The sequence below is a fragment of the Drosophila suzukii genome, chromosome 3 (genome assembly GCF_043229965.1).
Source record: "Drosophila suzukii chromosome 3, CBGP_Dsuzu_IsoJpt1.0, whole genome shotgun sequence".
Lineage (NCBI taxonomy): Eukaryota > Metazoa > Arthropoda > Insecta > Diptera > Drosophilidae > Drosophila > Drosophila suzukii.
Genome location: NC_092082.1, coordinates 12,942,828 through 12,955,059, shown reverse-complemented (window position 1 = coordinate 12,955,059; position 12,232 = coordinate 12,942,828). Strand labels below are relative to the sequence as shown.

Here is a 12,232-nt window from a genome sequence, read left to right as displayed (position 1 = left end):
CCAACAGTGAAGAAATTTCAACCCACATGAGTTAGCATAAAAAGAGAAAAAATAAACTAGGTTTTTAACATACCCCCTTCACCACTTTTAACTTTTTCCTAACCAAATTCATTAGCACCTTTCAAGTATTGCATCAACGATTTGTTAACCAAATTTGGGCAAACCAAGAGACAGTTGCATCATTGATAAATTCTGGCTGTGAAAAGGCACGTTTCTTTCACCTGTCGAGCAAATGAAAAATGAAAGTTTTCTAGCTGTTTACCCAAGTCGAGCCCATAATTGATTTTGACAATTCGCAAACTAATGCTATTTATGTATAAGGGCTGGGTCTGCGTCACAGACTGATCTTATAAAGAGTAAATATCGCAGGGCGCCATCTGAAAAACCATGGGCACGTACAAAAAGAAAGTTAGCACAACTTATTGATATTGTCGGATTGAAGTTTTTGGAACGAGGTGTGACCGAATCGAGTCAATCCCCAATCGCATTTGGTCAACGCACTCGCACACTGCTCGAATTTTTGATTAGCCACCGGAATTACGAAATTATCCATTGTGAGCAGCGAATTAGCGAAGAATTCGTGATGAACGGTGGTTTTATATGTGGGCAATCGTATCTCTCGCATATCGTATATCAATTTCACTTTCAGCGGGACAGGCGACAGGCAATTAAGGAGACATAGGGCTGCCAAAGATGTCGCCAAAGGTAGTTGGTTGGACGTATGTGGCTATAAGGTAGCTGACGTAGATACGATACCCATTCCCATACCCGTTCCCAGGCCATGTCCAATTATCATGTTAGAAGGAGAGTGAGAGCGGCCAGATCCGCTGACAGCACGTCTCCAAGCCCCCACTCCCGGTTTAGACTCATACATGGAAAGAAATAGTAAGATATCCCACTTCCCATTTTCATACAAAATTACGAGGAACATCCATTTCCAATAACTCCATATTTTTAATATTGTTTATAAACTCAGAAAATCCGTTTAATGAGATCCAAGAAGTTCAGCTATTACCAAACTGGCATGCGTTGCTTGAAATTCTATATTTCGAAATACTACATCCTATATTTCCTACGTCATAATGTGGACTTCTGTACTCTTACATATGGTAGTATATTTGTTTAATATTTTTCTCCATATTAATTGGATAAATCATAACTTAATTTTTTATTGAATGGAAGATAAATATATAGAACGAGTTAACAATAATACTACTTTTAAGGTTTTATTTATTATTATTCCGAATTCGAATGAAATTTTTATTTTCCATGTCGAAGTAGGTAGGTATTATTATTCACCATTATAACCTACCAAATATCTGAGCTATTCCCTGCTGAATTAATGTGCTATTTTCTCCTCGTGCACCTCCAGCTGCCCAGTGTCTTGGCTGTCAGTTAGACGCAATTATCCACATTTTATATATACAGCATATGTGGTGGAGACAAAGATGCTGGCTGTGGTGCATCTGTCGATGCTCATGATTTGTCGCTTCCAAGCCGGCTAGGCCACCAAATGAAATGGACAGAAAAAACCTTTGGAGTATTTCAATAATCGCAATTGGCCTGCTGCTGTGCGTTAGAAAGCCGCCAAAGCCAAAGCCAAAGACCAGAGAAATTCAATGTGCATTTTCATTTATTTCTACTTTGTAGTCGTCTAGCTATTATATTTTGCTCTTACTGCTGGTTTGGCCTTATCAATAGTGGCTTTTCAGTAGCGCCATTTTGTTTTTGGCACGGCTAACTAATTAATTGAAACGCTCGACTAAGGCAAGGCCTTCGACTGCCGACAAAGAAGACATCACTATGGATTGGAATCGCCTTGTCTCGACTCGACTCGTCACTCAAGTCCAACGTCACCGGCCCACACTTATGACGGCTGGCTAATGGCTGGCACCGCCGCATCTTGGCCAGGTCCACGTCCACTATGCTCTGTCTATGTCCTCTTATAAATCAGTCAGCAAGCAAGATTCCATAACGCCAGCCGACCAGTCGCCTTTGGAGATCCACAAAGGCATGGGGAATGGGGAGATCTTGAGATCTGGGGATGGTCATTACATGCTCGCCCGACTGTCTGTGCGGCTCTAATTGCCCAAGATAAATATTTATCGATCACCTCGCCGTTGGCCCAATCTTGTTCGGCTTTAATATGCGCGGCACTCGAAGTTTAAAAGTGCTTAATTGCTTGTCAAGTGTTTCTGGCCTCACTTTCTATGTGGGCTAATTAACAGGTCCTTGCTAATATTAATATTCATCATATCACTTGTTGAGCGTGTTGAGCTTTTTAGTGCTTTTTAATGTTGGTAAATCAAAAGACTTAGGGCACGAACTTGGGGATGTTTGGGGGGAAAATGTGGTGCCTACTTTGCGGATCTACTGAATTTATGTGACACTCTTTTGGGGCTTTATCTTTAGCAAAGACATGAACCAATCATTATCTTAGCTTAAACTTAGATAATATAAATATGTAAGAACATCTGGCAACATTAGAGGTTTTGAATATTTCACCTTATAGCTTGATCTTTTATTCAAAGACTTAATTCAATACTTACCTAATTTAATTTTAAATTATCCAATAAAATTTAATTTAAAGTTTTAAAACACAAATTAAAATTGTATATGGGATAATAATAATTTAGGTAAATTGCATAACCTTTAATATAGAACTTTCTTAAAGGAATTATTTATATGTCTTATTTTAATGGTGCAATTGAATAAATTTTATTAACGGAATTTTTCAGTTAGTCAGCCAATTAGTATAAAATCCATCTTTAAACACCTTTTTGTACCAACACCATACATAGTAGCAGCTCTAATCCATCAATCATAACTCAAGCTAACCGATATAATATCTCTATCTACTAAATGGCGTTATATGAAAGCCAGCAATTACTCAACCCTAACCATTTCTTGCCATTTTAAGCCAGGCAATCTTTCACTTTGTGCAAATATTTGAAGTAAATGAAGCGAAATGGAAATATGATGAGGTTGAGCCCCTTTCTGTAGTTGCTAATAAACAAATCGGCTTATGCACTCCATAATAATTGAGCATAATTGGATATGACTGGGATTTGGCTTTGGGAATATCTTTTTTAGCCTCCGAGCTACCGAAAAAAGACCGCAAAACAACATCGACGAAATCCGCAATGTCAAGCCATGACTTGTACTTCCATTTCAATGTTCGCGATAAAGTCGATGATTAGGCGCAGCACACGCCCCACGATGTTGCCAACGAAATCTCCGCGGTGGCAGACCCGTCAAAGTCCCAATTAATCACAGACCCCCAGAAAGCTCAGCCGAAAACGAACCGAACCAATGGACTTTCTTCGCAGACCCATCAATCACAATCTTCCGTCTCTAAAGGGGTAATTGTTTCGGCTAGCTCAAACAAACGGTGGCACACATCTCTTTTATATGGGTATAATGTATTATACTATTTATTACAAATTATCATTCATTTTAGGTCTACTTGGGGGCAAATAATTTAATTAAACACTAGACTCGTAACTATAGTTTTAGGTGTACGTAAAGCTGCGTCCTCGTAAAGTCGCTGACTAAATGTGTGCTAGCTAATTAAACGCGGTGGTCGTTGACTTCCATCATGGAACTCCCTTCATGGGTGGAAGGAGCAGCTCTGGCTCAGCGGATGAGGCGTCTCGCCCGGTACTTTGTGGGCAGCAGGGACATGGGATCGGTGTTATTAGGCACCTCTCCGGCCACTGCTCCCACCGGCTGGCTATCGGTGAACTGACCCGTCGGTGCATAGGCTCCATAGGGATCCGATCGACTGGCCCAACCGCCCGACTGCGATTCATATTGGTAACCCTGACCCGCCAGTTGAGCCTGGGTCTGGGCATTTCCGTGAATGTGCAGGTGGATCTCCTTGCTCGGGGGATGTCCGCCACCGTGTCCACTAAATCCAGTGGTGCCCCACGATTCCTTGGCATGGGGATTCCAGCCTGGGTAATTGAACGACGGCGCCGTGTTCTCGTACTGTCCAAACAGACTCGTCTTCAGGGTAATGAACTTGCCCAGAATGGCAATGGCATTCATCACCACCAGCACCTTGAGCAGGAACAGTGACTTCATGCCAATGGCAACCAGGAAGGCGACCATGGCCGAGAGAACTCCAAACTTGAAGATAATCGGGATCAAGGCCATCTGCAGGCGACGGATCTTGCCGAAGGTACGTCCCTCTGGAAGAGAAATAGTATTATAAATAAGAAATAGCTCTAAAACAATAGCAGTATATAATATGAAACTATCTATCTATTTTGATATTATCTATCTTATATTAAAAGTTAAAAAAATATTTTGCCTGTGTTTTTTAAGAAGTCCTTTCAGTCATAGCAATATAAAAAGAAACAATATCTTTTCTTTAATATAAAGAAACATTTTTAAAATGTAAGGATCACATTTGTGCATAGTTTAAGAATCAAAGATGGTAAGCTTATATATTTTAAACAAAATGTTTTCTCTTAATATGCAAGGTTTTAGATAAAATCTTATAATTATCTCCCAATTCTTCTGAACCCATTCATCTAAGGTCCATAAAAATGTCTATTAAATCTTAAAGTGTCAGTGGCGCCACTGCCCAAATGAAATTCCACTGGGTTTATCTCCCTCAACTGCCATAATTTCATCAATAAACAGAGCTGAACGCTCAGCTATGCGAAAGTCCAATAAAAACAATTCGCAAGCAACGATGGAAAAAAAACCAAGCAAAAATATTTTCTCATCGTTTGGAGATGAGCCAGCCGCGTTTTGCTGTCTTATTTAATAAATAAAATAAGGGGCTCTAGAAAAGATGCGGAAAGTGAAATTACAAACGTCGTCAGGCATAAACATACATATATCACATCTCTGGGTTGACTTTGATTTTTTCTCAGCTCTTGGGTGTTAACACCTCTTAGCGGCTTTTTGCTGTTTGTTTGGCCGCTTCGGGTTTCATTGAAAACGAAAGTGAGCCAAGTGAGTAGAGCACTGGGAAATCGGCTTTGATTAGAAAAGCCGCTAATCATTTGAGGGGCAGATGCAATCAGCTTCAATGAGACACGCACTGAGCTGATTTTAAATGACCACACTAATGCGGTGTACACAAAGAGAAAATAGGTCTTAATCTCGTTTATAGGTTATAATGGTTCATGTATGTAACGTTGACATTTCAATTATATCATAGAAATTATAAGAGCAGTTAGATGTGCAACTGTTATGCCACTTTTGTGTTATTAAAAAATTATCACCATGCTAGATTTGTGTTTAAAGCTGGGCAAGCTGACATAAAAATGATATAACATGTACAACTCTTTAAGATATCAAAATTACTCGTAAACTTATTTGAAAAGCCTGTAAACCTATTTAGGTAAAAACGTATGTAACTCATGTTAACAAAAAAAATTTTTAAAACTAATAAAAATATAAAAGATACAATTGTTGAAAATCTGGGTAAGGACTAAGTAACTTTTTAAGATCTAGTTCAATACTAGCTTTTACTTCAATTTTAATATTTGTTTAAACTTATTTTTTCAATGTAAGTTTTTAGCCAGCCCTTTGTTTTAAAATTCCTATTTAAAAAACATTTTTTTCTCTGATTATCTTTTTAAAAACATTGAAATACTTAAAGACTTCAAGCCTTGTTAGAATTCTGATTAACCAAAACTGTAATAGCTTATCAATATAATTTGTGTTTTTTCAATGAACGAATTTGGCACAAATTGATTGCCTTATTGTTTTCAGTGTAAGCCTTTTAAACTGCGTTTTTTTTGATATTTGTTTTGTTTCATCTTTTGTTTTTGGCGGACTCACCCACTGCTGAACTGCCGGACGCTGGTTTCCCGTCGTCGTTGTCGTCATCGCCGAATAGGCTTTCACTCAGATCGCTGCGCAGCCAGCCCCAAAGAGTTCGAACCATGCCCCAGACACTGAGATCGGTGGGATCCGTGGCAGCCTGAACTGCATTGGGGTTCTTGATGCTTGATGAGGCAGCTTCTTTGTCCGCCGGATCCACCGCCTCCTGTTCCTCCTCCTCGTCGTCGTCGTTGTCATCCTCATCATCATCATCGTTTTCCTCCTCAATTGGCGTTGGTGCAGCCTCTGCCTCCGGCTTTTCCGAGGTTTTCTCAACCTTTTTCGTTATCTTGGCTCCAAAGGCACTGCTCAGGCAGCAAAAGGCCAACAGAAGCCACAGCAACGAGTGCCTCGCACTTGAACTCTTTGTGAGAAACTGAAAGTGGTACAAACAGAGAAATTATATCAGTATGTGCTGTGTGTTTGTCTCTCTCATTGTCCAAGCAAAAAAAAAATACCATTTCATCATAGCAAGGTGCGGAAATTGCGTAAACAAAAGACTTAGGAAACGAACCTGTTGCCACCTCGCCGTGTCATGAAACGCACTTTAGAATCCACTTTGAACTGCTTCAACGGCTGGGGCTATAAAATGTTTTATGACTCGGCTTGACTTGCTGCGAAAGCATTTCCCATTTTTTAACTGAACCTGCCTCTTGCATAAGCAACATTTTCGCTGGTATTACAAATATTTCGTTTAGCCGGCCGCTGATGGCAATTTATATGTAAATTTAAAAGGTTGCAAAAAAGTGTGTCGCATTGTATAAAACAGTGATTTATATACTTAAAGTGGTAGCCGGATAGAGACAAAGTGAAATTTAAGCAGGTTATTTTGTTTTTTAGACATTTGACTAATAACCTGAGAGGTTAGTTCTTTGTTTTTGTTGATAATCCAACTCGAAGCTATTTTAAATTTAGCCATAAATGGATTTTATTTTCACTAAAAATAGTTTGATTTTATATACGATCTGTAATTCAATTTAATTGTTTCGGGGGTTTCATCTTATAACCGCAAAACTTATTCATCTTTGGGGAAATTGGAATCCAAATTATAACTTTAAAAACTAAAAGCCTATGGGATACGCAATAAAGCTACAACTCATTGGGTATTTATCATTCCCAGTGAGTTTTTTGAAAACGAAGTAAGCAAACCTTCACTTCCACTAAGTGAAATTTAAATGTAAGCTACGTCTAAAATATCTTTACCAAGAATAGCCAAAAAAAACCGAAAGTCATGGGTCACGCGCTTTCCATTTTCAATTCACCTGTATAGCTGCCAGAAAACATAAATATAATTGTTATACCTAATTGGCAGATTCTCCAAAGGCCCATGGGAATGGAACAATGTTAACCCAAAGACAATAAACCCAACCAGAGGTAAACAAATTATGTAGAGCTAACGGTTGGCTCCGTTTTCCAAAAGAATATTCGTCAAAATGATGAAGATGTTTTAATTAACTGCCCCAAAAAGAATTTGCATGGCAAAAAGGCAGATGCTAAGAATTCTGGACATAATTTGCGTTCGCTTTGCATTATTGGATAAAAGTTTATTTTTGGCCCTTTGTAGGGCCTCTTTGTTTTGAATGATTCGCTTTTTTATTAGTAGGCCAAATACCTTTGTGCCCAATTTGTTTTGGCTCCAACTGTAAAAGGAAATCTATTTTGGCATGGCCTTATTTCAAACTAAACTATGCGAGAAAAATGATTTAAATTTCGTGGGGGCTTTTCATATGCGTGAAAACAAAGACGAAAATCTTTCCCCTGTGACGCAACAGCCGAAGAAATGCTTTATTAAATACAGATTTATTAGTATTAATTGATTTACATAAGTTTTCAGTTCAGATTAATTTGTTTTTAACACGATTCCAACCCTTTAATTAACATCATCTGTGATATTTCGTAATAAAACTTGAACGCTATCACATCTGACTCACAGACACGCTCACTTTCAGGCCATCTTCCCGAACATTATGGGTGAAATTTCATTCGACTTTATCTGGCATATATGTAAATATTAACCGAAAATATTTGCACTTGCTGCCGGGCAAGATTTCGCCTCGGGTGGAAAAGAAATGGTGCCGAAAAATCATAAAACTGTTACTAGCTGATGATTCGGAAGATTAAATCCGGTCAATGGGGTATATCTAAGGAATTTTTTTCACCGGTATATCTCGTAAAACCACTATCATTATTCATTTACCACATTCGTTGAATAATTTACCAAACAATTTGAAATCATTTCTGTCTGACTCGCGGGTTATTTAACAACGGTAATGAAAACACCGAAATTAACTAAATTAAACCTAAATGTGATAAACATTATGTACACAAGCATTTTGTTAGTTCAGCTAATTTTGCCTATAAAATATTTATTGTCAATAATATTAATTAGAGTAGCAATAAATAGCTTGAACTTTCCTTTTACGTGGGTGAAGCAGGTATCTTAAGATTTTATTACATATCGTACACATAAAACTTTAAAATCCAAAGGTTTATCTCGGGCAATTATGCATCTGATGCACGACTTTCTTGGTTTATTGTTGGGCTTGTCATAATAAAAAGTATGAGCTAGTAAAGTTGTTAGTAAGGCATTGCCGATGATGCAATTAAGTGGCACGTGTTTCAGGCTAGGACAATTTAACCATTCGTCTATTATCTAATGTCAATATAATGGCGCAGTTCATGACACCGCCAGATGGCATAAATGTGAATGTGTATTAAGTTTGCAGTTTGCCAGCCAAGTTAATAACAGCTCGGGAATCTTACCAACAATTGAAAACTGGCCCGAATGAAAACACGCCTCAAAAGAAAGTTTGGCTTGGAACTAACCAAACAAACAAGTGATTTTTGTGCCAAGAATTGTTAGCATTTGTCACACTAGCTTTTTGGCCAACATATTTTGAACCTTTTGTGTGAGTGAGTTGTGGCTCCTTTTCTTTTCATGAGAGATTGAGGAAAAACTAAGTGGGACAGCTAACGCGTGCTCAGAATTTTTATAAGCAATGAACCGGAAAAACAATTAGCCGGTCAAAGTGATATTTGACCTATAAGTATTCGATTTGGAAATTATTTTATTTTGCGAGTAACTAGAAGTAGTTGGTTTAAGTTTTTTTATTTTGAAAAAACGCTATTTGGTAAACCGGGAAACAATTTACATTACATTAACCTAATAAATATAATATTGGCGCCCAACGTGGGGCCTTTCTGACATCCTGCCTAAAGATCAATATCTTATGGATTCTTTTTAAGTCAAATGATATTTATGAAGTAAAATATCCCTCAAATGACTCTTAACTTGTTTTCTGCCTGGTAATTGAACTTGGCCGCTGGCTTTACCCAATTTCGTACTCACCATAATTAAGGCTGATATTCTGTGATTAGTGTATGATAATGGGTACACTCGCTGTATCCTGAGTTTGTTGTGATTGATTTGGACCACTTTCACGCGAATCTATGGCAGACACGCAGATGTTGGCCAAAAAATAAATACACGAAACTTGAGTTGGAAGTTAGGAAAGGAGTGCAGATGGCTGGAAATCGAGTTCGCATGGAAAGCGACTGCAACGCTTGAGATGTGCCCGTTGACTGCCAGTCGGAGTTGGCCTCGGCCACCAGGTAAGATCCACCGCCGCTGCCTCGGCCGACGTCTCTGCTCGGACTTTTGGCCGCTGTAGATGCGGACCAGTCTTGGCCAAGTCGGCGCTTCTTCGCTTGGCTACCAGCCACACCGCCAGTTGGCACTCTCACAAAAACCCAGAGACACACGCTCTCCCAGTTACAATTTCGTTTTCAACACTTTCTTCACTTCACAATTTCCCCTAAACGGCAGCAGACACCAAAAACTGCAAAGTCAATGTTTTTATCTCTATCTGCTTGTATCTGTATCCCTCTCTTATTTTTTTTTTAGCTTCCTGCATCGGTTGACTTTATTACGAATTGTCGTGCAATGGCTCAGAGCATGAAAACGGTTTTTGAACGTGACAATACGCACAGCTGACGTCACAAAATTGGTGGTACTTGGGCCCAGTGCCCTCATACATATTCACATAATTTAAATCATAAGCTGGGGTAAGCAAATATTATAGAGTCTTCGTGATAGTCACTTAAATCTAATCTAAAATATGGAAGTGTTTTATAAATGCCAGTACTCAACACATATATCTATAAATGTATTTCTTAAAACATTTAAATTTTGTCACATTATCAGCTGCATTTTTAAAGAAGCCTTTTACAGTCAATGGAATCTAATCATTTATTTTTAAATCAGAGCATAGTTAATCCAATAAATGCTTTTAGATAATGAGAGAAAATGGACTCATCAGTCCAGATGTTGCGTTCTGCTGCACTTAACTAATTTTTCTAATTAACTAATTGGTAATAGAAAATAATTTAACAATTTCCCCAAAAAGAGCATTGTGAGGCCTTGAGACATAAATGTTTTTTGTGGCTTTCTCGTTTCGTGTTTCGCCTGCATGGTAAGATAAACCGATGCCAAACATTTTTGCCGGCTACCTCTTACAAGCCATCCGTCGCTTTGAGCCGCCTTTCGTGATTCGATTGTCTTGACCCATTTCCCCACTACGCAGTTTCTCTCTCTCTTTCTGCTTAACCAAGTTCCTCTCTTTCTTTTACGCACCTCACCAAAACCCATTCACATTCCCCGAAGATGATCTTTATCAAGCAATTTGCATGATAATGTCGCAGCGTTCTATAAAGTGAGAACCTTTTCATATCGCTACTAAATGTTTTGATTTGTGGCTAATAGTTGTCACAGTTCCGTGAGGAAGTTACAGTTAGTCAGAACATTCTCTTGGAATCTTGCTCCAGAAACACTTTAAAAGTTGGATCTTATAAACACATGTGGTCATTTTATGATCGGACACTTTATTAGCATTACATCAAAAGGAGTTGCCACATGTCGCTTACATAAACAATGCAAGTTCATTGCTCTGGGTGGTGCAGTGTAATCCAAAGGTTTGTCCAAAACATTACATAATGGTGACCAACTGGAACTAGCGATTGTCTGTGAAAACCGTTAAGTACACCAACATGTGTTCAGGTTCAGGTTCAGTCGGAGGTTGAGCTCTGGGTTCAGGTTTTCCGGCTCGGTAGGTTGCTCTATGACAGTGTCAACGAAACTCCGTTTAGATATGGAACCCCGAAAAACCATATCAAGGGGTTCCATTCAAAAAGCCATCGTAATCCTAACGGTTCTCGCACCTTTTGTTTTTTTTGGGCAGCTACACATTCTGGATTATCGATATTGTTTTGGTAACAACATTTGCATTTTTATGGGGACTCATATTTCTCAGATTCGTTTCGTTCTTTCAAAGCAATTAGCTATCTTAAGTGATCAAATTACGTTTCTTATTTCCCTTTTATAAGCTAGTTTTTAAAGATAAATATTTTCCTTGACTTAAGTTATTCTGGGATAGGGACTTCTCACCATTAAGAGATAGGTTTACGGAGTAAACAATAACATGTCTCGGTAAATTTTGAAAATGGGAGTGAAATTTGTGTACCCAAACGCACACAAAAACGTACAAACAACTTTTTTTCCCTCGTCTACGAGATTCAAGCAAAGATCATTTTTTCAACGACGATAATAAATGCAATTTGGCCTGTGACCAATTATTTTGATAGTTTTAATTAAATTAAATATAGCACTATTACAAAGCTAGTTTTAGAAAAAATGTAATGTTTATTGCGCTAAAAAAAAGTAGATGATCCAAAAACTATGTTGGTAACTTCAAAGAGTATTTTATATATCAAAATAAATATTTTATTTGCACTGGCTGAACATCTTAACAAATGAGTAACACTTGGTATAAATTATAGTTTACTTTTTTCCATAATTCGTTCCATAAACATTGGCATAATAGTTTTGCCAATTTGAATTACTTAAAGAGGCATATGGATTGTAGTAGTTGGTGTTGTAGTAGGTGGGATAGAGATACTGGCCGATGACATAGGGCCAGATGCGAATCTGGGCGTTGCTATAGGGACTCGGCGTCGTATACGTGTTGTAGTAGTAGGGATACGGGGTGGTCTGGTAGTAATAGTTGTTCAAACTGGAGAACGTTGGACTGGGCGTGTAGTAGGGATTGTATTGGTTATAGTACTGTGCAGATCCAATCTATAGGAAATACAAAATTTAAAATAAATATTAAAAGGACGTTATAAAATTTTATTTAGGACTTACCGCTAGCAGGACTGCAATGAGGAGCACAGAAAAACAGCTAGAAATGTGCGACATTTTGATGGAGACTCGTTTTCAAACTGACAATTCTGAACTCGTTCATTTCCAATTTATAAAAATGTGACTGACGAGGGTTCAATTTTACGCCCCGTTGACAGATGCCAATTTTCGCAATTAAATCACTTTTTTTGG

The 12,232-nt window shown here is 38.2% G+C and overlaps 4 protein-coding genes across 7 annotated transcripts in view; 2 read left to right on the top strand and 2 right to left on the bottom strand.

The window, feature by feature from the left end:
* The window catches only part of LOC108007086 (stress-associated endoplasmic reticulum protein 2), a 155,896-nt gene that overhangs the window by 62,814 nt on the left and 80,850 nt on the right, over window positions 1-12,232 (top strand). The window lies entirely within an intron of this gene.
* Window positions 1-12,232, top strand: part of RpL28 (ribosomal protein L28) — a 384,986-nt gene that overhangs the window by 315,990 nt on the left and 56,764 nt on the right. The gene's annotated exons all lie outside the window — the stretch shown is intronic.
* On the bottom strand, window positions 3,430-9,442 carry LOC108007081 (uncharacterized). The gene is made up of 3 exons (XM_036815489.3): window positions 9,194-9,442; window positions 5,803-6,220; window positions 3,430-4,193 (listed from the first exon to the last, which is right to left on the bottom strand). The coding sequence occupies exons 1-3, from the start codon at window positions 9,194-9,196 to the stop codon at window positions 3,637-3,639; spliced, it is 978 nt and encodes a 325-aa protein (XP_036671384.3). The 5' UTR covers window positions 9,197-9,442; the 3' UTR covers window positions 3,430-3,636.
* Window positions 11,623-12,189, bottom strand: LOC108007145 (uncharacterized). Its single transcript, XM_017070748.4, has 2 exons — window positions 12,044-12,189; window positions 11,623-11,977 (listed from the first exon to the last, which is right to left on the bottom strand). Exons 1-2 carry the CDS (start codon window positions 12,095-12,097, stop codon window positions 11,681-11,683), a joined length of 351 nt encoding a protein of 116 aa, XP_016926237.3. The 5' UTR covers window positions 12,098-12,189; the 3' UTR covers window positions 11,623-11,680.

Coding starts and splice junctions, on each gene's coding strand:
- LOC108007081 (XM_036815489.3), bottom strand. Junction 4,194..5,802: donor GTCCGGCAGTTCAGCAGTGG/GTGAGTCCGCCA, acceptor TTTCTCTTCCAG/AGGGACGTACCTTCGGCAAG.
- LOC108007145 (XM_017070748.4), bottom strand. CDS start 12,097: ATGTCGCACATTTCTAGCTGTTTTTCTGTGCTCCTCATTGCAGTCCTG. Junction 11,978..12,043: donor TCATTGCAGTCCTGCTAGCG/GTAAGTCCTAAA, acceptor TATTTCCTATAG/ATTGGATCTGCACAGTACTA.